This window comes from Achroia grisella, unplaced genomic scaffold (assembly GCF_030625045.1).
Source record: "Achroia grisella isolate CSIRO2021 unplaced genomic scaffold, CSIRO_AGI_Agris_v1 utg402, whole genome shotgun sequence".
NCBI lineage: Eukaryota > Metazoa > Arthropoda > Insecta > Lepidoptera > Pyralidae > Achroia > Achroia grisella.
In genome coordinates this window covers 4,864,100-4,889,893 of record NW_026712841.1, presented here as the reverse complement: position 1 = coordinate 4,889,893, position 25,794 = coordinate 4,864,100, and the positions used below count along the sequence as shown (strand labels likewise).

The 25,794-nt window shown below is 32.3% G+C and overlaps 2 protein-coding genes across 4 annotated transcripts in view; both read left to right on the top strand.

Annotated features, from left to right (window-relative positions):
- The window catches only part of LOC131844205 (serine/threonine-protein phosphatase 2A regulatory subunit B'' subunit beta-like), a 161,320-nt gene extending 141,987 nt beyond the window's left edge, over positions 1-19,333 (top strand). Inside the window, exons 3-12 of one of the 3 annotated variants that reach the window (XM_059193026.1) lie at positions 7,152-7,288; positions 9,352-9,529; positions 10,444-10,586; positions 11,120-11,220; positions 11,729-11,897; positions 13,346-13,472; positions 13,746-13,910; positions 14,895-14,977; positions 15,875-15,902; positions 16,615-16,712. In XM_059193026.1, the coding sequence (XP_059049009.1) occupies positions 7,152-7,288; positions 9,352-9,529; positions 10,444-10,586; positions 11,120-11,220; positions 11,729-11,897; positions 13,346-13,472; positions 13,746-13,910; positions 14,895-14,977; positions 15,875-15,902; positions 16,615-16,626 (1,143 nt within the window). In that variant the 3' untranslated portion in view covers positions 16,627-16,712. Of the gene's footprint in view, positions 1-7,151; positions 7,289-9,351; positions 9,530-10,443; positions 10,587-11,119; positions 11,221-11,728; positions 11,898-13,345; positions 13,473-13,745; positions 13,911-14,894; positions 14,978-15,874; positions 15,929-16,614 lie in introns of all 3 variants that reach the window. The other 2 variants (XM_059193025.1, XM_059193023.1) reach the window with 2 other exon arrangements.
- A 3,373-nt stretch (positions 19,334-22,706) lies between these two features.
- LOC131844394 (ribonuclease H1-like) lies at positions 22,707-24,785 on the top strand. Its single transcript, XM_059193275.1, has 2 exons — positions 22,707-23,610; positions 23,847-24,785. The coding sequence occupies exons 1-2, from the start codon at positions 22,725-22,727 to the stop codon at positions 24,035-24,037; spliced, it is 1,077 nt and encodes a 358-aa protein (XP_059049258.1). The 5' UTR covers positions 22,707-22,724; the 3' UTR covers positions 24,038-24,785.
- Positions 24,786-25,794: the final 1,009 nt, after the last annotated feature.

Genomic DNA, 25,794 nt, shown 5'->3' with positions numbered 1-25,794 from the left:
ATCTGTGGTTATATGTTTACTTGCTAGATCATTACATTCTTGCCCTCATTTTGTTTGTATTGATATTTTTTAATTCATAATGTTTACCACAGTACAAAATAATTGTAACAGTACAAATAGAAGTAAACAATACAAGATTTATTTTGTTCATTGAGACACGACTTTATTAATGGTAATCATGAAAAACACACACACACACACACACGTACACACACAAACACACACATACACACACACACACACACACACACACACACACACACACACACACACACACACACACACACACACACACACACACACACACACACACACACACACACACACACACACACACACTTTACCGCCAGATTGAGAACCTTTTTTATTGCAGTGAAAACGCATGTTACCTTCATTGAATGAATGATGATTTGATGATCATTAATGATGCCCACGCCCATTTTTTATCATCGCACCACGCTGAAGCATAATTGGTTTCAGAGGAGTTTGCCTACGTGCACTTACATTGTGGAATAAGCTAAAGCTCAAGACACCCCTGGTGTTTCAAACGTCCTTAAACTATGGCAACCGTTTAAGATCAGATGGTCTGTTGTCCTCATGTGTCATCCGTATGTTTGTTAACCAATATCGTAATATAAAAAAAGTACACATGAAATTACGGAAGATGCTAATGCATTCACCTAAGTATGGGTGTTTTAATTCATTAATTATTAAAATTAACTTTATTAAGATTTTGCCATAGATACCCTTTACAAAAATGGTCTTATGACATTGGTGAAATCGTGAAATGCATAATAACTTTCCCCCGTAAAATTTGCATACTACGCAATATTAATATACTTAATTCATATAGTAGATGGATATTATGTAAATACTGAATTATAAAATTATATATATAATTTCTAATTATGTTCATTCATAAATTAACATGATAAGCATTATGAAGACTGCTTTATATAAAAGTTATACGAGATCTGACGATTTATTGGTATAAAGTTTTTAAAAGTAGAACAACATTTTTTCTAAGATATTATGATGAACGATATTGTTTTTCTTCTTTATATTTTAGTCTGAATCCCATTGTCTGCATTAATGACTACATATATATTCGTAAATTAGAGATGTTTATCTGAATTTCTTACTCTTTTTTTTCGGAAAGCCGTGAGTACAGATTTCATACTAAGGTGCCCAATAACCCTTATTCAGTGAGTTTCACTGGAATTTTTAAGTGGGAATGTTTAATAGGACTGACTACCTCTATTTTTTATATCACGGTCTCCTTTCAATACAGCGGTTGTGCTGTCGGTATACACATGTGTTAGAAGTGAAATATAATTTGTGAATTTTCAATGATTCGTTGCTACTAATCTTGGGTACATGGGTTTTTAACAATACTCTCTTTCCTAAGGTTGTTTGGAAGAGATTACATTAACGATAAAGCAGCCTTATGTACCCGCTTCTTTCATTAATATATTGTTAAAGTTTTTAATGTATCTTCTAATGTTAGTGTAATAAAGCATTATAAATGAAAAATAGAAATATATACTGCAGTGAAGCCTAGTATACCTAATATTCCTGACACTACGTCAGTAACATGTAGCCAAATTAAATGTATTTTGATATCGATATTTTGTAAATGATCTCCCATTTTATAATATACTTTACATCACACATTGCAATTACTTGACGTAGTATGTTGTGTCGTGAATTTAGTTAATCTTCTTAAATCAAAACTTAGTCAAACGTCCCAGTAACTGGAAACAACCGGCTTTGTACTATGACACGTGCGCTGGGCTGTCTCGGCCCATATTTCTTAATAGCGGAAGTGAGGCCGATGGCCAGGGCGGGCGTGACCACGACGGTGCTCATCACACGTTACACAGGGATGCCAACCGTACGATGATCTTCAGCATTTTGTCCTATTCATAGTCATTTAATAATATTACCATTGTGTTCAAACATAAACACAATTCATAATTCGTCTAATCTTACCAATATTATAAACGCGAAAGTTTGTGAGTATGGATGGATGTTTGTTACTCTTTGACGCAAAAACTACTGAACGGATTTTTATGAAACGTTACAGTAATATAGCTTATACCTCAGAATAACACAGGCTACAATTTAAAAAAAAAATGTAAATTGGGCGAAATATAATGATAAATGTCAAGTAGTTGAGTTGCGCTGGTCAGCTAGTATGTAGGTAGTGTAGGTTGGACTCCATTTTCCGCAATTGGCCTCTCATTTGGGCCGTTGTGCGTGTATTAGCTAGTATGTAATAATCCGGCCCTCGATTGAAGGATGTATCTTAATTCTCTTACAATTTTATACACGAATTACCTATTAGACGGTCAAAATACGACTATGTAGACTAGAGTGCCATAGTAAGCCCAGGTACGTGAGGTTTTGAAGTTCTTCATATGGGTCTATATATTTTAAGGTTATGTACCCTGGTGCTCAACGCATATTACCGTATGTCCCGATTTAAAACAAGACACCTGTTCAGGGCTGATACTCAAATTGCAATCTGATCTCACTGTTATAATAATTACTATAATGTTCTTTATAGACTATCAAATATTGTTTTATTGCATACATATTTAGGTGGATTGAGGAAATATGTCCTGTCCTATGTATTTCACTTCCATGTCTCATACCTAACAAACCAACTTGTTGAGCGATAGTTATAGATGAAATATAGAGACCCAGACGACTTCGTACAAAGTACAACTAGGTATGAATGATTTAGGGATTACGATATAAACATAAAGGTTTATGTAATAATAAAGCAAGCTGACGGCCTACCTATAACCGTCATCTTTATATATATAAATAGTATGAAGAACATCACGTCTATTTTGGGAGACTAAGCTATCTTCAAACCCTGTAATTTCACTACCATATGTCACCCAAAACATAGCTATAACAATGCAAGATGTTTAGCGACTGAAAGTGAGACATACGCACACAGGTGACAAAGTCTACCTTGGTTTTCATCATATCCATTTCATTGAAGATGGAGCAGTTGTATCAACAATACATGGGTAGCTCATATAATTATTATTTACTTCATAGACTCACCACAACCAGACATTATTGCGTACATGTATTAATAGGACAGTGAAGTTCTTAAAATCTAGGTGTCAATACCGATCTTGTTTGTCTCACAGAGAAAAATCGACGTTGTAAATACATATTGTATATGATGTTATTACAAACATCAAATGTAAAAGTGGTTTATCATGAAATAAATATTACAAAACTCCATATTTTCTTATATCTATCGTCATACATATGTATTGAAGTCTAAGTATTATTTCTGTCTTGCTGTCTTTCAGGACGACATGGCTGAAAGGATTTTAATGAAATTTACATGTATATATAAGCTACGTTTGGGATGGCCCTATTAAAACTGCATTGTAAATTTTACTCGACACGCTATAAACCTATTAAGACACAGTATTATAGTCGTGCGTGCCCGAATGCGTACAAGTATGTGAGAATCATTTAAACTTTGTTTATGCCTTACGACGCGTAGGTTGGATTGAATTATAAAACTAACGTAATTATATAACACTAGCTATACCCGCGACTTTGTTCGCATGTTCATATTATCAACTAGCTGTTAGCCACGACTTCTGCATAAACTTTCATTATATATTTTACCTTTTCCAGATATTTTTTGATATAAAAGATAGCCCATATCCATATTCGTAATATAATCATCTTCGTGTCTACTAAACGACTTAACGAATTATAATGAAATGATGTAGAAGATGATAGGGTAATAATCAAACAGTCGTGTACCTTTTTGTATTTGTAATATTAGAATAGATTTGCCGCTTTTTTTTTGGACTACTCTAATGCTAGTGGCCGCAGCTAGCCTTTTACATCTTCACCGGCCGATAGGAGGCGAGTGCAGTTGACACTCCAAAACCGCGGAAGGACTTATGGAGCGACTTAAGACAAACTCCCGCCTAACGGTTACGACTTTTGTCTGCGGGCACCGTTAGGGGTTAGAACCTAGGCCCAGTCCGTCGTAATTTATTTCCCCGTTTCAATTAGACAATGGATCGATTGGAGAGGAAAAAATTACCACGAGATGAAGGCTATCGCTTCCTATGACGTCATAGAATCGAAATTAAGTGACTAACTTTATTGTTATTGCTTCTTTTTAACTCCTTACATATTTCTTACAATATTACATGGACAGATGGATGTTTAACTCTAAGTACCATTCAATCAACTAAATGACGCTCTTGCAAGCAATATCATATGCCCACACTGGTCGTACAATAGTCGAATAATGTCCAAACTAAATTTAAATGATTTATTAGCGGATATGACCAATTTGGATGGCAATACCAACGCCTGACTGCCCGAAATTCTGTTTAGGTTGTTACGGATAAAACATATAGGTATCTATATACATATATATTAATATATACATATTTATACTTAAATATCTAAATCTACTAATATTATAATATGAGAGAGAGTGAATTTTGTGTGAAAGGAAACTCCGAAAGTACTGTACCAATTTGGGAAAATTGTTTGTAATTTACCTCATACAAATAGGGATATTTGTATGAGGTAAATTATTCCGGAGTGAAAATGTATACATAAACAAAAAAGTTTTTATAATACCCCGATATTCACCTAGTACCTAATAATTACATTCAAATATATCATAAAGGGTTATTACAGTCAAATGTGTGGGATTACAGTTATAACAATCTGTAAATTTACTGCTATATCCTTCTAGTTACTTTATAGAAAGTTTTGCAATATATTCAATAGCTCAGTAAATTCTCGTGTTTATCATCTTATTTATTACATCAAAATAGACATATGAACTTCTCAAAGTAATAATCTCTTTATAGTTATAAATTTATTGAAAAGACAATATGAAATAAATGGATTACTTATCTAAACACTATCTAATAGGCAGGTATTAAATGAGAGCTCAGAAGTATCTGAATTAATATTATAAAAGTAAACATTTCTATTTTCTTCTCGATTGAGTAAACCGATAAATTATTTAAACAATTTTATAACTTGTTTAACCTACATGAACAGCTATTTACATGGGCTATATTTCATTTTAAAACAAAATAGAGGTTCCTACAATATAGGACACGTTTGAAATCGAGGCTTTTAATACAAAGTTATTAAGAACTGGCTTGCTAGTTCTTAATAATTTGGCGGCCCACCTATTAGTAAGTGGTAATGGATGTCTATGTATATGAACTACCAAATCACGTTACATACCGAAGACCACACATGCGTTGTAATTCCGGATGACTAAGATCTTATACATTTTAACCTGTAATGTCACTGCGTAATCTCATCATTCAACCGTAATATAGCTTACAAATTCTATTCTTAAGCAGAAGACTATTTACAAAAACTACCTCGGTGAAAGTTTGAAACTTTAAAGTGAATGTTCTAAAACTTTTATACTATAATATATTACATATGGTAATATACACCCACTTGAATTACCTTTACTAGATCTCTTTATGAATATTTCTTTTTAAACATTTATTCTATATAAGTGTTTTTAATGTTCTTTGTCAAAGTATTCCTTTTAGCGAAAAGTGGATAATTTAAAAACAAAATTACCACCTACGTATTTCGTTTCTTGAATTCTAATCGCTAATTTCTCTATAACGTTATTGGTTTCGATACTATTACACTTAGAAAACCAGTTTTCTAAGTGTAATAGTATCGAAACCAAGTGCTTAATGCTATTTCTCTTATTTGGTATCCAGATACCAAATAAGAGAAATAGCATTAAGCACGTAAATCTAAATGAGGCAAAAATATAGTTACTATAAAATAAATAAGGATATTTTTTATCTATTTTAGCCACTACAGATTGAATACGAGTAGGTACTAATAGTCTTTATTTTGATTATAACATTAAATTACGATTTAAGGTAATCGTAACTCGTGAATAAAATAGAAACGATTTTTTTGGTATAACCTAATATTATAGTCAAAATAAAGACTATTAGACATATACCTGCAGTAAGTAAAATAGATAAAAAATAATCTTCATTATTTTATACAGATTATATTTTTAATACTTTAATCAATACAGAATTTTTGTCCATTCTAAAAGTTATATAGAATTACATATAGAGTTTATGTAACTGGATTGGCATAAAAAAGGTGGCAAGCCACCTGATGGTAAGCGGTGTTCCTAAAAATATATTTAAATCAACAGAATATCCGCCTGTTTTAATTTCGTAAACATCTAAACGAATTGCAAATATATGCAAATAACATGTAGAGATATAGATCTCTTGTTATTTTTTATTTAATAGATCTTTAATAGATTGGAATGGCCATTTCATTCGTTTTGTATCTATTAGAGGTCTTTGTATAAAGTCGCCTACGTGCACCTCTGGCTCAAACATTTACAATCAAACAACTTGCTTACAACTTTTCTTTTCGTTTCGGTTAGAAGGTGAGATATAGTTATGGGATTATAATGTACGGATTCAGAGAGATGTCATCTTAGACAATATATGAATGGCAACGTATGAAGAGTACGACGGCCATCACATGATAGTGCTGGTATTTATGCACCTATACATAATATGTGTGTAGGGCTTTCGATAAATTTAAAAAGAAAATATCTGCCATTTAAACTCATTACTAATGGGATTGAAATCGTATTGGTTTTAAACAAGCTATTAAACATTTTAAAATATTTTAGATACTGCTTTTTGATGACCGATGACGATCGAAATCCTACAGTGGTTTAGCAGCATTCGAAAATTAACACTCTTCTTAATACCATTAAATAGAGACATAAATATACCCAGCTATTTGTATTGGTCTATTAACTAGAAAATATTGTGTGTAATTACAAAAAAAAATGTATTTAAGTATACATTTATAGTTATCGAGTACCTACTACGTGCCTAGTAACTTCATTAGACTCTGTACGTTCTTTAACATTAATATATATATTCCTAAATATTATGCAATAAACTTGCAATTTTAATATAGGTAACTTCTAGCTCATTGTAGAAGGGATTCTCAATTAATCTCTCTCTCTCGATTAATCTTGCATCCCTGAACACGCCTTTGCACATTTTCCTGTTAAAAATTTAAATTCATATGCCATTTCTTTCCAGGTACCTCGCGAAAGTTTCAAGCATATAGTAAAGGCGTGTGAGTGTCCCCTCTACTGGAAGATGCCTTTGTTCCTGGCGACGCAGCAGAGCCTACACGCACCCGTCGACGGACACAAGTTCATTGACTTTTGGAGAGAGTAAGTATATATTATATATTCTCTTATTTAATAAGATGGCACGTCAAATTGGCTTGATATAGGTACGAATAATGGTCGAATATTTATGTTACGTAATAATGCAAGTACCGTAGTCCTCAAGGAGATTAATATTATAATATAAATAATATTAGAATGGCAACGCATGAAAACAACAAAGACGTCACAAGATAACGTGATATTGTCCGTGGTCTTATAAGTAACGTTACCATGTGCATGCTATTAAAAAAATATATAAAAAAAGAAATTCTACGAACCACCAAAACCAGAGTTATATACACACACACAGATAATGAAACTCAAGTAGGCAAAAGGTACAACCTATTAAATTTATCGTATGCATAATAAATGCTAATTCTTGTTGTTTAATTTTGCTAATTTATACATTAAGCACAAATCATTAGGTTTTTTTTTTATATTTGCATTTATAATCACGCGGATAAATTTAATGAACGATATGGTCAAATTCTTAAAAATTTCATTCATATATTGAGGTGAGATTGAGTATCTAATATCCAAATAATAGTACTTACACGTAATGCTTGGATTACCATATAATAGTAAAACATACGTGACTGTATGTAGTCGCTTATGTAGTGATCTAAAGTATTGTTATAAAAGAAATGTTATGATAAAGTTATATATAATAGTAATGAATGAACTCAAACAATAACTAATCCTTTTTAAAAATACTTTCACTCTGAAATGTAATAGAAAGGTCAGAAATCATTTATCAGCAAATTGTTTAGTCTATTAAAAAATATATCTTTACGAAACCGAAACTGGTCGTTAATTACTATTTGATTAATTCTACCGTTTATTGTTAAGATACCAATTTAATCTCTTTTTAACTAACTCGCCCCGCCTTCGCACGGGTGTACATGTATTATATACACAAACCTTCCTCTAGAATCACTCTATTAAAAAAACGCTTCAAAATCCGTTGCGTAGTTTTAAAGATTTAGGCATACGTAGGGACGGACAGACAGCGACAGCAACAGCGACTTTGTTTTATACTATGTAATGATGTAAAATAATAGTAATATTTTTTATAATATAAAAACTAGGTTTATGTATCGATCAGTGATATATGCATGTGATGGATTAACGGTTATCATTGGATACTTTAATTTGAGGGCCCGTCGACGCAGCCCACCCGCCACCAAACTGATTAAGCTGATTACCATACTTATCTAATGCAAATGTAATTATCAATGGACCCACAATTTACCAAATCAGAAGAATATTTATTTAGGTACCTACGTATTTCATCTGCATAATTTATTACGCTATAATAATAATAAAAATACAAGACATTTATTCAACATTACATTAACATAAAATAATTCAGTAATTGGTATTTATTTTCTATAAAAAAATAGGTACTCAATATTTTTGGAAGAGTTGATGACACAATGGATAAAGGAAATTTTAATAGTTTTTGACACATTCATAGTAATTAATTATAAATAAATTCATTTTAGGTTCAATTTCGTTCATACATTAGTGGTCCGCCCGAGGTATGCGCTATAGCATAAATCTGCGAGTTTTATGAGTTTTGTATAGGTATATATTGTTTACATATACAACTCCAGCTAAACGGCTATTTGCATTTAATAAATAATGTTTATATATGGCCTACATATGACGGCCTCGGTGGTTTAGCGGTTTAACACTTCGCCGTACTTCCGATGGTCGCGGGTTCGATTCCTCGGACGGCACAAATATTTGTATTCATGAGTATCATTGTTTGTATCAATCTAGGTGTTTTCTATGTAGAATATGTATGTATTTATGAAAAAAAATATATCTATGAATTTGTATCTAGTACCCTTAACACAAGCTTTAGCTAGCTTAACTTGGGTCTAGATGCTCTTTGTGAATTGTCCTGATATTATTATTGTTATTATATATTTTTATTTATTTCTGGATGTTTTGAAGGCGAGTTTTTACCAGGCAGGTTAAAGTCTGCCGGGTCCGCTAGTATATATGTAGAATTCTTGCAAGCTTGTATATAAACAATAGAAATGACTGTAACATTTCAGGATGACCTCCCAATGTCACGACCAGGCATCCCGCTTCGTGTACATTCTAACAAGAGGGAAGAGCAGCACACTGGCACCTGAGGACTTCGTGCCACTAGTTCAAGATGTCGTGGATACGCACCCAGGCCTCTCCTTCTTGAAGGAGGCCACTGAGTTCCACTCAAGATACGTGCATACTGTAAGTTCCTTAAAAATATACAATATAATAACTGTTGTATTAAAATACAGTAATTAAGGAATACATATTAATTTGTTACGAAAATAGTGACATAGGTGCGTGTTTTCTATAAAGTCAATCAACAGTTTGATTATTAATAAATACGACGCAAGTTTATCAATTATATATAACAGTATCAATTATACCGCAATATTCAAAATAAGAATTACGATTTCGTAATCCTCTATACATAGTTAGATTTTGTAGAAAATGGTCTGTGTATTTCTTTCTATGACTTCGTGACGTACATGTCACACTTTTTATTCAATACCTTTCAGAACATTTCTGACAAGATTGTAATAATTGTACATAGAGCAATACGTGACATTCTCTTCAATCTGCGGCTTTACTAAACTAAATATATCCATCCAATATTACTTCAGTACTACAGCTGAAGTAATATTGGATCTATCAAGCTTTCTAGCTTAACTATCTAGCTTATCAAAATCCTGGTCTTGTGGAATATGTCACTACTGCTCACTTTAAGGTGATATAAATGATAACATTCGAGAATATTGAATAGCTTTACAGTATGTAACAAACAGTCTTCTGTTTTGAGGTTTATTGAAAAGGTTAGTTATAAGATACAATGTAGTAAATAAACAAAAGTAAAATTTTGTATAAGTGTTCTATGTCGGTAACACTGACTTACCTATTTCTGTCGTCAAGCAACTTTTTTTAAGACATAAAACTGAGTGCTCACGAATGACAACGAGGAAAGCTATGTATGTTCGTTTGATTTCGACAGGATATCCTTGACGCTGTTAGTGTATCATGTTAGGTACATTATACACTAACAGCATCAAGGATATCGACAACGGTTTCCACTATCTATTGGTTTCTCGTTTATGTAAAAGTAATACACTTTATTTCAGGTGATCGCTAGGATATTTTACTGTGTCAACCGCTCGTGGTCCGGCAGGATTTCGATTGCGGAACTAAGAAGATCTAATTTACTTCAAGTTATACAGTTGCTTGAAGATGAAGAAGACATCAATCAAGTTACACAATACTTTAGGTAAATTATTTACAGATATTTAGAAAAGTCATTGATCTGCTGACTATTTACAGTTTTATTTCAAAGAGTCATCATCGAATTCTACTTGTAGGGAATGGTTTGTTTAGGTTATGGCGACTGCCTAAATTATTTTGTTTAGTAACAACCAATGGTTTTCAGTGCCTAAGTTTAAAACATCTATTACTACAGTATGTACAATCACATTTAAAAAGAGTTAGAACCGAGTTCCTTCGTTCGTTTATGCACTTTAATACTTTCAAGCAGAGTAGCTTGAAAGTATTAAAGTGCATAAAGATATTTTTATTTGTTTTCAATGCTAAATAAATTAAGGAAGTAGGCTACGTTATAAATTATTATTAGAATAATTTAAGGAATATGGTAAATACAATAAAACATTATTAATCTCCTTTTAGACCCACGATTTATATTATTGTCATTACTGATTCACTGAGTAGATTTATTTTTAGTTCTTGTGATACCAATAAATATTTAACATATGATGTTTGTTCCATAATATAACTTTATTATTTCAGCTACGAACATTTCTATGTAATTTATTGCAAATTCTGGGAACTGGACAGAGATCACGATTTGTTCATTGACAGACACGACCTCGCCAGGCACAATGACCACGGTAAGTCTTTAATTTTATTTATTCATTTCATAATTAATTGCAATTAAAAACCTGTTGAGGACATCGTAGTTAGATATCAATTTAAAAGTATTTCCATTGTGTTTTATCATTAGACCCTATATGACTCCGCAACAAATAATATATTATAGTTGCTCATCTTTTTTGTGCAATATATGTATATTGCATTAGTGATGTAGTTAAACAAAATTGTGGTTAACGGCGTTGGTGGTATATATATATATATATATATATATATATATGTATATATATATATATATATATATATATATATATATATATATATATATATATATATATATATATATATATATATATATATATATATATATATAAAATAATATAATAAGGCCTTTCTTCACCTGACTAGTATGTATTTCTCTCAATATTTAAATATCTGGTGACTCATATTTAATAGCTAGAACGTGCTTCTCAAACGGAAACAAAGTGTTAAACAGAATGGTATAACTCCTCACCTACCTGGTTGCAGCTCTATCGAGCCGCATGATCGAGCGTGTGTTGTCTGGTTGCGTGACACGAGGCAACCAAAACCGACTGACACCCGACGGGGAGCCGAGGATGTCCTACACCGAGTTCGTGTGGTTCCTACTCGCGGAAGAAGACAAGACGCACCCCACCGCTATTGAATATTGGTTCAGGTCAGTGAACATTTTTTTAAATAATTGGAATGGAATCTTTTCCCGAGCACCTGATTGTAAGCGGTAGCCGTCTCCTATACCTATGCATATTCCTATGCATAAACAGCGCTTACATCTCTATATGACGCCTGCGATACCACTAATACATTGCTATTAGAAGACTAAGATGCCTATAGTTTCACTGCCTAATCTGCAACCTACAATAGAAACACAGCTTACAAAGCAAGCTGTTTGACGAATTTAATACATAGGTGATATCTACGCAGATGTCTTTTTACAGTCTACCTCTAGGCAATATTAGATTTTTTCATATCATTAGTTCAGCAGTTTAATAAAGTATATAATAATTATTATAATGATGAGAGCGTAATGGCTTATTTTTCAACTAAACCTATTCTGAATTTAAACCCGCTGCTTTATTTTATCGCTGTAACGATGCTAACAATTTTTAATTGTAACAGATTAAAGAATAATATAGAATTATTTTATTCGTATTTTTTTATATTATATCCTTGTCATTTTTGTACAGAAATGTACTAATAATACAGTAATACTTTTGAACTTATGTCATTACAAGTTCTCTAAAACTTTTTAAGAAGTCATGTTGCATTGTAAACTAACATTAATCATAACTTAAGGTTAAGTGCGGATATGACTGTCGCGGAACTTGGTTACATGCCTGGAACCACTCCACGAACTTTGTACAATTCAGTCACGACACTGCGACATAGTTTCAGTACAAAGCCATTCAGTTTAATTGAAGCCTTATGTATTCAAACATAGAACCTGAAATACTGATTACAAATTAATGTAAATACGCCAATGTTGTCCTAGAACCTTGAGAGTTACTTGTTGTAATTAGAATGCATTGTACATCGAGAATTATATTATTCGCGAAATTTGTGCCTACATATACAATTCGGTTAAATTATGCGAATAATTAGAATTTCATCTGTATTTGCCATCCAAAAGTATTTTGACAAGATAGCATTTTTTTATGTAGATAATTGGAAAGGGAAACATGCCGACGGGAATCTGATGGGAACCTGTAAATACATGCCTCTATACATGAACAACATGTGTTAACCATTGCACGAACTAAGATGTCCTGCCTATATACTTATATTATATATATATTTTCCATACATGCATCAATCCCGGATATGAACTTCCAGGCTTTATTTTATTCTTCTCCCAAGTTTTATTATATTACATTCTTTTATACTTTAATTTCACTGCCTAATCTGCACCCTACAAAAACCGAAACAGATGAGACTAAAGTCCTCATGCAGATGTTTTTTACAGTCCACCTCTTGTAGTTATTTTGTTTGTCGTCTTGCCTTGTACTGAAAACCAAAAATCCCATATCTGTACTAGGATAATCTTATAATGGACATCCCTGGTTGTAAAGCGATATAAGTATTAAGAAGACAATAAAAACGTTGCAGGTGCATGGATGTGGACGGCGATGGATACATCTCCATGTACGAGCTGGAATACTTCTACGAGGAACAGATGCAGAGGATGGAAGCCATCGGCATCGAAACGCTCCCCTTCAACGATTGCTTGTGCCAAGTACGCTTTATATTTATAAGAAACTACATATTTCACCTGTGACTACTCTGTGGAGATTAAAATATAATTTGGTCCTTTATTTAGCTTAATCAATTGTATAATTAAATTCGAATCAGAATTAAATAAGCATACTATATATAGAGTATTTAATATACTATACTTACTTAATCTGAGTCTTTTTATCGATTTGACAATATTTAAGTTCGAATCAACAATGTCTTTTTTATGAATCAAAAGTCGTTGTTGTTATATCAAATAACTTTCTAATAACAGATGCTGGACATGGTGCATCCAGCCGTCGACGGCAAGATCACTCTCTCTGATTTGAAGAAGTGTAAGCTCACACCGATCTTCTTCGACACATTCTTCAATCTGGAGAAGTACCTGGACCACGAGCAGCGGGATCCATTCGCTACTCAGCGGGACTCCGACTGCGAAGTGAGTTGATAAAATATGATAAAAATAAATGTAAAAGATTCTCTTATGGATCCGAAATAGCAAACAACCCAAAGGATCACTGGATAGAATGTGACAGCCGTCGCTTATATATATAAACATATATGTGACTGAATGCGTTTGATGTTCCTCATGCTTTACGATTTTTTTATACTACGACGTTTGCAAACAAACATACGGTCCATCTGTCCACATGGTATGGCTCATGGTATCACGTCCGCGTTGCCGACACTTAAGAAATCTTTATTTACCCTCTTCTGTGCTATCTAGAGAAAACCTCGGCACGTAGTTCAATTCACAATGTAAGTGTTTGCAGGAGGAATCTCCTATAAAATCGCACTGTCCGAGACCACTTCAGGTTCCAGCGAATGGCGATGAATTCCCTATCAATTCTTGTGATCTGAGATATTTCCGTAGTAAGAGTAATTTAATTGCCATATCTCATTTATTCATTTATTTATACTAATAGTTATAACGAAGGCCTATGTGGTTTAGAGGTTTAGCACACCGCCTTACTTCTGATGGTCCCGGATCAATTCCCCACATAATACAAACATTTGTATTCACGAGTATAATTAAGTATAGGTCTGAGTGTTTTCTATGTATATTATGTATGTATTTAAAATTGATATGTATCTAAGTAATTTGTATCAGTTGTCTAGTACATCCATAACACAAGCTCTGCTTAAGTTGGGTCTAGATGGCGCGGTGTGGTTGCCCATCCAAATGTTATTATTATCTATAAATTATAAAGTAAACTACATTAGGAAACATAAGGATAGGCTTCGTATAAAGTACAACTTGGACTTTATCCGAAGTCTGAGCCCGAATCTTTACCACTTAGGTCATCTTTCCAGCAGCATAAAGTTTAATATTGCACCATGTACGTTGCATTATTACATTGTGCATCTAATATATAAACTAATACAATGAATTTCTTTTGATATTGGATGTATATATTTGCAGATGTCTGAGTGGGACAGGTTCGCAGCCGAAGAATATGAACTCCTAGTTGCCGAGGAGGGCGGCAGTGACGCTCAAGACCAAATGTAAGCTAACAATCATCATCATCCCATTCGCATTCATCTAAACCATTATCAGGTTTATTAAATCTAAACCCACATTAACGTTTTTGTTTTTTTACAAACAGGCAGTTGTATAGAGTAATGAGAGAATCAGAGAGAAAGAAGTGTATGGGCCGATTTTTAGAACTGTGCCGCAGTAACGGAATCAATGGATACAAATTATACAAATAAATTGTTCAATAATTTGGTAATTATAAGTAGAATGAGTTGAATGTATTGGACCCCGTAATCCAGCACTAGAGATAGCAGCATACATCGAGCATTTTGCCGCATCGTTCGTTGCACTCAATGATCTTTGCAGATTTAGATCTGCACTTAAATTCCCTTACAAATAAGATGACCTAACATCCAAACTTCACTGTGTACAATATGTTCTGAATGCAATCACTTCTAGATTACTAATAATCCGATGACTCCATGTTAAAATGGCAACAATTAATTTTTACTTTTTGTTTCATAAAGTTAACACTCACATACAGAACACTTATTTAGTTATTATATTATATATTGTCTGTATTTACTATATGTACATATATTTTACAATTATGTTTTATATTTTAGAAGTAATTAGAAATACATAGGGTATTATCACATATAAGTAGTAATAATTTTACCCCAGAATTATGATATCGGTTTGTAAATTCTATTTATGACTTACCCGCATTTATATTTATATGTATTTTATTTGTCTTTTATATTACCCTTGCATATTTATTTCCTTTGTTCTATTTTGTACGTTCCACAGATAACTTATATAATTATAGATTCATATGTTCTGTGTACAAATTAAATTCACATACCTATATTATTATATTTTAATTATATTTTTTGTTCATTATATATTAAAATTTCTTTCATCAGGGAGGAAGACAGAACTGGCTATGCTAGGGTAAGAATGTGTTGGTGAATTGCAGTGTACGTATTGTGTAATTTTGCTGCACTGAGAATTTTTCGAGAGTTGTATTTTGATCGAAATGCTTGAGAAATGAGCTTACATGATGGTGATGTTACGACTTGCGAACGAACTTTGCATTTGCATTATCGACTTGTCGCTTAGATTTCTATAGGTAGACTATGTTTGATTTACTTACCGGCCGTTATAGTGTGATTTGACAAAGCTACACAATTTTTCTTGTATGTTTAAGTAGCAGAACACAACAACATATTTTGTAGAATGTGAATATGATTGAATATGATTCAAATTACACTATAGCATTGAACCTAGTATGCATTTCAAACGCAGTCTATCGAAGTGGACTCTTATAAGTGTGTATATCTTGCACTGAAATGATTGTCATGATGCGTGTAACTGCAGCAAATCTTTGTAATTCTTTGTTTTTTGAGGCTGCCGTGATATCGCTCGCAGAAATTTGTCTGCCTTACTGATGAAATACCGTTCATGTTAAATAAGCCTCCATTCCATACACTATCAAATACTATAAAGCTTTTGTTTGTAAATAATGAGTCTCATTGGCATTTGTCAGGCATGAAGCAACACTAACAATGACATGACTTTTGATTCATTTGCATTCAGTACATATACTCAATTTTAAAATGGTAATTGTATTAAACACTTGCTAATAGGTTCTTAAAATTTGCAGCTCATACGATGAAACGGATGAAGACTGTCTATCGCCAAATCTAGATGACATCACCAGTACAGAAGTTATTGAAGACTCAAGCGTGGATGAGTCTACGCTGAGCGAAGGTACCGCGAGTGGGGGCACCGTGCGTCTACGAGACGTTGGCGCCTCGGCCCCTCCCACCACCACCGCCGACGGCTTCGTCAACCTCAGCTCCATCTACTCCATAGACAATAACAGATGGGGCCATCAACCAGCAACTAAGAACGGCTTCCCTGAGAAGCGACCAGAAAAACCTGTTCCTCCCGAAAAACCTGTCAGCTTAATGATGGTAAACGGAAAAATGGACAATAAATATGCCGGTTTCGGTAACAATAGTTTTCTATACTCTCATTTGTTGACGGGACGTAAAGACCCCCCCTCGTATAGTGCAGCCACAAGTGGAAAAGAACTCTTCGAGAAAGAACCAAGGAACTCTACTTCTCCAGTGAAATCGCCAATAACAAGCCCCGTGAACGGTGTTAACAAAATCTCGGACAATTACGAGCGCGCAGTCGCTGAGAGACTTAGCCCACAAAGGGAGATATCGAGACTCAATCGCAGCAGTCTGTTCAGTAAAGTGAACACTGGCGTTGTTTCCAGCAAAGTCAAGAAGAGTAGTCCAAGAAATCAAGATGAAGACGACGATTATGCTCGTGACAGTGATGAATGTTCTATTTAGATATCGAAAAAAATCCGCGATCAAAATTTACAGTTGACGTCTCCAGTGAACACCAAAGATGATAAAATGTGCAATTAAAGCGGTAGTTATCAATCTTTAGATTAGGACCGATACCGTTGTATTTGAAAGAGTAATATTTTTTCAACGTATCCTAGTGGTCGATACGTGCCTTGGGACAGTGTAGTCATGACGATCCCGCGATCATACTTAGATGAACTAGTGTAATACGAATTAGTGGACCTGGTGATGTGACATCTCTAGAGCTACAAACACAGTCGCTAGTGCCTACGTAATTGTAGCGAGTCCAACAATCGATTTTAAGTCTTGTGCAAATTTGAACTTTATTATGATTGTTTCTGAGTTAATTTACCGTTTATAGCTCTAGATGTGGTGGCACAAAAACAAGACATTGTTTAAAACGTCTCATAGACTAGTTACAGCATTTCGTTAGTATAGTATAGTATTTATGTATTTACAAGATTTTTACCAGTGTTGTTTTCATTATAGTCGATATTATGTCTCAAAAGATTTAAGCATATCAACAATAGTGTTCTAATATTTTATTTGCATGTGTTTACAGATCTACCTAAGTTTTATCTTTACTTAGATTTTATTGATCATTATTAAGGCCTATATTATTCCGTCATAAATCATTCATATCATCACTCCCTCCAAGCAGATTTTGGTATTAAATAAAACTTATATTTAGATAATAATATGCTCCTACATGTCTTATCAACTTGAATCGCTAGGTAACTGTACGGTACTGTGATCAAATTTAAAATCCTCTCATATTAACGCTCTAAAAGAAAATTATATATTTTGATCACAATTTTTTGTAATTATACATACATACGTGAAAAAGAATAATTCAACAGTATTTTATATACTCGTAATACTAGGTTAGTGCATTATTTAGCTTCCATTCCACGGCTTCGGTGGCCAAGCGGTTTAGTACACCGCTTTACTTCCGATGGTCGAGGGTTCGATTCCTCATACGGTACAAACATTTGATTTCATCTGAAGAGGTTTGCCCGTCTGAATAATGCACTAACTATTTAACTTTTTGCGATGCTTCTCGTGGGGATGCATTTAATATTGATAAAAGATAATTTTGTTCTTAGACGTCTATTATTTCTTATTATTATCATTAACATGCAATCGTCCACGTCATGCTTTATTTGTTTATTTTAACAAGACATTAATCAGTATAATAAAACACGCACAGACTATTAATTTAATATTTAGTATTAGACGTGTAATAAAGTATTTTTATAGGGACATGATACGTCTCGAGTCTATATACATGGCGAATATAGGACGGTGTCAAATTAATATAATTGTAAGTAGTTAGTCTACGAGTTAATAGAACAATTCGGAAATTGTTGTAGATAAAATATAGTTTAGATGAAAAACATTTTACATTCTGTAAGGTTATGGGCCCATTTAGTAAGTTCTTACCAGATATTATTGTGTTAAATAGATTAGTTCCTGAGAGACGGCCGCAGAATGCATATATAATATTTTCATATTATGTATACAATTATTACTAATTATATACATAATATGAATTTGGAATGCTGCTTGGTATGACCAGATTAAGACGTACAATGTGTTTAATCTGTGTTCTCGCCACAGAGTACTTTATTACAGAAATCCGCTATACAAATATGGGTTATCATTTACTTTTTTCGTTTTGGCAAGAGGTTGCAACTATTTAGCAATAACAATAAATATATTTAACATTTAATCTCTGGTGATAACTTTACTTAGTCACTAGTCGTGTGACTTTAGTGGCCATTTGAACACGTATGTATGTAGTAACATAGCAATGGCAGCTGTATTATATGCTTATAGATAATGCTAGGTAGATCTTACATTTTACTCTAGTCTGCAGGTGCTTAACGACGGAGGGTCTACCATTCATATTTGTTTCTACATATCTAATTTCAAAATTTTATATTAGGTACGAAATAAAAGGGCTGCCATCTTTGGTACTGGTTTGTATTTTAAAGTTATTACGAGATTGGTGAGATTTTAAAATTCGAATATCAAATTATAGAGTACCTAGCATAGTTATTCAAATCATAATATATAATTCTTGTTTGTCAATAAAATTCCTATACCAATCACAACTATACCAAAAGGTAACCTGTCGCATTAATTATATTATTGATAGCGGCCCTACATTATATTATGAAATAGACCATTATTATTAAATAACGAAGATGTATAAGAATTATAAATTATGTATTCACTTTGAAAACATACTACCTATTACTTAATGATTTTAAATCAATTTATATAATTTTTGGATTTTAAAGATATATACATACATTTAAAATGTAACTCCTGTGCCTCATTTGGAATCCTTTAAAAGTGTTAATTTGTTAGAACTATGTCTTACTAATATTATTACTAGTCATTTCAATATCTAAATGGAATTCTTTATTTACAATCCTGGATTCAACTAACTTTACCAAGTATTAACCAAAACGATTGTTCACATTTTAATAAATTTTATTAATATGTTGTGTACTGTTAAATTAGTATAATTTTATTAAAATTTATGGTATGTTTTAAATACCTATCAGGTTTGAGCTTAGCTGTTTTAAGATAATATTAATTTAGTTAATTTAGGTGGTCTAGGTCTGTAAGTTAATTTGAAGCAGTAAAACAAAGTACTGTATAGGTATGTGTTTGACAGAGACGCTCTTATGAATTTATCTGGTGTTGCTACATAATTAAAAAATCTGTAGCGACACTGGAGCTAGGTACGTACTGTTATAGTCAATGACTTTTATGAAGGGATTTTTCAATTTTTATATTAGTACGTCTTTACTTTAATCTTTCAGACATTCTATATTGGTTTAACGTTAAGTATTTTTATTAAGCCTTTAACTTTGTCAAATTAAACTAAAACTTATAACTCCTGAGTTATTGTTATTGTTGACAACAGACAATAAATCGTCAAGGTTGTATTGATCTTTAAGCCTTCATTTATTAAAAATGTATGCGATCTTTAGTTCGATGGTGAGATTGTGTAAATTTGGTCTATTTACAATTGTAGCTTCCAGAAAATAACCCCAAGCCATTTTAATTATAGTGCCATTAAAATTAAATATAATACACGAAGTGGCGTTGGCGGACATGTTGAGTAATATTGAGAGGGTAGTACATATACAACTCGAACGGTATCTAAATAGTATAGGAAGTCATTATGAAAGCATCTAATCTAAAATACACTGGGGCCTATTATTTCGGCAAAAAGAAAGTTTTTGTTTCAAAAACATTGTTGTTTAAACAAACTAAACTGTTTAATGTTTGAAGTCCTATTGAAATTTAATTATATTATTTATAATTTACCTAATACGATTCGTATGGGAAGATATAATTATGACGGAAACATTTTGGCGGCGAATTTAATAAATGCCTATTGTAATTATTTCTTTGCTGTATCTATTTATAGTAGCAATGTTAGACTGTTATTAATTATTACCAATATAGTGTATAAATAAATGGGAGATTACATACAAACACTGTTAACATAATTAACCTAAGATTTTTTTTACAAACTAGTGATGTCATTGTAATGGTGTGTTTACGTGGAGTGAGGTGACAGACCTATTGTTAAGTATCCTAATAAAGTACATTATTGTATTTAAATTAAGTCATTTTATTTTCCTGACATTGTTAGGTATCATTTTGCCGAACAGCGAATGTATGAGCATTCCATTATTATTTCCTCTCAGAAGGTAATGTAGAGTGTAGCTAGATAAAACTCATGAAACATTTACTAGATACTAGATAACTAGAGATCCTATCCCAATGTCTAGTTCTGAAAATATTTATTTAATTTGTATAATTATTTAGAATAGAATAGAATAGAATAGAAAATCATTTATTCAAATAAACTTAATTTAAGCAAATAGTCATTTTGTTTTTTATCTAGATCACAAGAAGAACGAGCAAGAAACTAACCTTGTAGTCGAGATACAAACTACCAACAAGCACTAATTTTTTGGGTCAAATATAATCATGCAATAAGATTAAATCAGTCGTAAGAGCAGAGCAGCACTCGTTCACGAGTCGGATGAGTTCTGAAAATTTTATTTGTCTGGACATTTTAGTGAGCATGACTACTAACCACGTTTTACTATATGTAGTAATTATTAAATATATTCAAATAAATAGAGTAAATAAATATATTCAAATTTTCCACTCTAAGTAGATATTTATTAATTTTCATAGGTATATACTGCAACTGTTACTGATGATTCTTTATATTTGTATGTATTGATACATATCGTTAACGACCTACTCTGTATAGCTAATAACTATGTTAAAGATGACGAAATTTGGAACTATTTATCTAATAATTTGATACCATATAATTGAGAAATATTTAAAAACTTCATGTGACTATATCTACATATGAAAAACAATTTATATAAAATAGGTGGGTATCTAAGTAGTAGTATAACATAAATGTGCAATTTATTGCATTTTTCATATTAAATCTCTTTATGGGCACTTTTTTAAGAATTACAAGGCCAAAGTAAGCTTGTTTTGCAATTCCTGGAAGAACTTCAAAAATTCTAAACGACGGTGAGAATAGGGGAGATATACGAGTATATTTTGAAATCATTTAATTGTTCAAACAATCGGTGCAGACTTGAACTTATACTTAATTTCCGTTTATGTATGCATGGGGTTTTCATCTGGCTTTACCCTCAAAATTTATTTAACCTAATAGGTACAGCTACCAAGGGCCGACCTAAATTTTAAATTGAAATTTGATGTTCCTGTGATCAAATTGTAATTTTTGTTTTAATTCTACATTCAGAGTTCCAGTCTAAAAGTTATACCACAGGAGAAAAATAGGATCTCAGTAATTCATAACTGTAAGCCTTTCAGCCTCAATGAAAACCTAAAAGTTTTTAATAATCTAGTACCGCATATTGGTCTTACTTTAAATAGATTATTATGAAATGATTTTTTTTTATGGACGAATAAGGAATAGTTTGTTTGAGCAGTAACGGTATACGTTGGTGGTGCAAGATGATAAGATTAGTATGAAGTTGAACCAATCACGTTAGTTAGCCCATCGTATGTATTTACTACGATAAAAAATAGATTTTGTTAAGTTATTAATTATGTTTAATACAATCCTTAGGTATCAGTTATTTATTAATTGTGAATAGTTTTTTTTTCATTAATTATATTTCCCTACAGTTTTCTCCTCAAATACATACAAGAGGGAGAGAGGAAAATGTGAAACAGCGGGATTGTTTATTTTATGCCAAAAAAATAAGAACAAGCCTACGGGCTAAAAACAAACAAGTAAAGTCGGATACAATCGGTTATCTGGCAACACTTGTCACTTGTCAAATGTCATAACAAATAAATGTTAAGGGTAGTATTTCAAAAAATCTCTTTTAATGCTAACGGTAATGTCAATAACTTAATTAAATTAACAAAAATGTCCTATTACGCGGTGGCAAAAGGTCGAACGACTGGAATTTTTATGTCATGGGGTGACTGTGAGTCTCAAGTGAAAGGATTTTCTGGAGCTCGATACAAAAAGTTTAACAGCGTAGTCGAGGCGCAGAATTTTATTCAGAGTATAGGTGGTAACAAAACTGTCTCACAAAATAAGAAGCCTTATACTCAAAATTATTCCGTTTCTGGTAATTCCAAGAATAACCTCAAAAGGTCTTTCTCTAAGTCATCATTTGTTGGGAAAAAAAATGACGACAACTATTCTCGTCAATTCCAATCAAATAAAAATACGTCAGAAAGTAGTGAGCCACAGAATTATGAAGACAGTTTTCAAGCAGACAGTGACTCTAGTGATGATTTAAATACAATGTTAGTTAAGCAATTAGACGATGTAGAGAAAAGAATAAAAGGTTTTGAAAAAGGTGTCGACAAAATTATAAAGAACTCCTCTCGCAATACAATGCTTATAGAACCTCCGGTACCTAAAAGGAAAAGAAGTGCCAATAATCAAGGCTTTGATCAGGACAGTGATGGATTTGTGCAGGTTTATACAGATGGAGCCTGTTCTGCCAATGGTCGTACAGGAGCACGGGCAGGTATAGGAGTCTACTTTGGAGAAGGGCATCGTCTCAACACTAGTGCACCGGTGTCAGGTCGTGCCACTAATAATTGTGGTGAAATACAAGCTGCAACAAAAGCTATCCAGTTAGCTCTACAAAATGGTGTTACAAAATTGGCCATCAATACTGATTCACAATTTTTAATCAACTCTGTTACAAAATGGATGCCAGGTTAGATATAATAATAAATATAATTATTACATTTATTTGGTTTAATTTTTAAATTGGTTTGTAGCTTTATATTGAATTGAAAAATATTATTGTGTATATAGAGATATTTATTAGGTACCAAATTTTAATAAATAATAATAATTAGCAAATTAATATACAAAAAATAAATAGGTGCAGAAATTGCTTTTCTGAAATCTTTGTATGAAAATTATTTTTATATATTTTGATTTTTACAGGCTGGAAAAATAAAGGGTGGAAACTGAGATCTGGTGAACCAGTAAAGAATGAACAAGACTTTAAAGATTTAGACAAATATCAAAACAAATTACAAATTAAATGGAATTATGTAGAAGCCCACCGTGGGGTTCATGGTAATGAAATGGCTGACCAGCTCGCCAAGGCAGGTGCAGCTATGTATAATAATTGAAAATATAGGACTGAGTCTGAAAGAAAATATCTGATATTGTGTGAGTTTCTATTAGATACTGATGGCCGTCAGAATTCTCTGTGCTGTACTAGACAGGGCACATTATCAGATGCTGCCAGGGTATTAGGTATATTATAAATGTATGGGTTTACTCCAACATCATTAAAGCAGATGTAGTAATCAATTTCTGTGATCAAAATTATTTTGGAAATGTTTTTTTCAGAGAATTTATTAATACACATGTTATAAACATGTCTTCTTTGTATCAACTATTTTTGTACATGGCATACTTACATGAATATTTCATTGAAATCCAAACAAAGCCATTGGTTTGGTTTTAGTAATTCTTTGCTGATTCTTCATTCACATTTAAATAATCTCTTTCTGTTTATTATAAAAAATACACAAGAGAAATGGGAAGAAGATAATATTAGGTTTTCATTATTGAATAAGGAACTGTTATTCACAAAATATTTAATTAAAAGCTTTATTACAGTTGATTGTGATGTTATGACTTCATGCTATTATTACTTATTTAATTTTAAGAGGATTAAGGCTGGCTTTGATCATATTATGACAAATTCTTACTTTCACTGTTTAAAAAAAATACTAAATCCTCATATTATCCAGTAATATAAGGACATTAGTTTTTTAAGTTACCACAAAAGAATATGAAAAATAATGTAGATGATGATTGATATATGAATGTTTTTTCTGTAACATGTGACCATAAAAATATTCAAATAAATGTGTACAAATATTTTTGTTTTTCTTTAGCAAACAAAAACCTAAGTAACTATGTCTGTAGTTAACTTGGTTCTATCTAGGTGTTTTTTCTATTTTCAATTCTAAAAGAAGCTCAAGCTCAAGCACATTAAGGCATACTTTAGATAAGTATGTAACATCATAACAGATATTCAGGTAGCTTCACGATAAAAATGCAAACCAAATACTATATTGAATGAAATTAACTAGGGCAGTGCAAATAATAAACAAATTACTTTAGACATAGTCTTTATTGGAACTTAAATATTGCGTACCTTATGTACTATACCCTACACATAGTTGATAGAAATCACGAGTATTTACATACTAAAATATATCGGTTCAGGCCATAAGCATTCAAATATCCAGAAGGTCCACAACTGTTTTAATGGAGTTTCCATTACAATACAGATTAAAAAAACCGCCTTCAATAGCTGAATAACCAAGTATGACAAGCCAAATTTTAAAAATAAAACAAATATTTACAAAACGAACACCTACGTTACTTTAATGAGATTTTCTAAATAAGTGGAATACCATATCACGTCGTGTCAAATTCACGATCCGCCCCTGGACAAGATTAATATAAATCGAACCCCGTTTTGAATTACAATCCATATATTTATTTCCTATAGAAGCTGCCAATTGGGGAAACTATTGTAGACTTGCCATATTGTTACTTAATAATAATTTAAAATGTCTGTAAAATTTAATCGCTCCAACTTCTGGGTGTTTTTATAATTGGATATTATGAACCTTTTGACCGCTTGGTACCTAATTATTTAAATGATACATTCTTGACTGTCGTTGCGTAAAATATTTTTTTTCCCTGAATAATGTATACTTTAAAATCTCATAATAGCGGCATAAAAGGGATGTCGGTCGACGATGTTAGTTACATCGTAAATTCGATTGTCGGACATTAGTTCTATCACTTCTATCAAAAATATACAATCACGATTACAAACATAGGGATTTTCATATTGTACGCA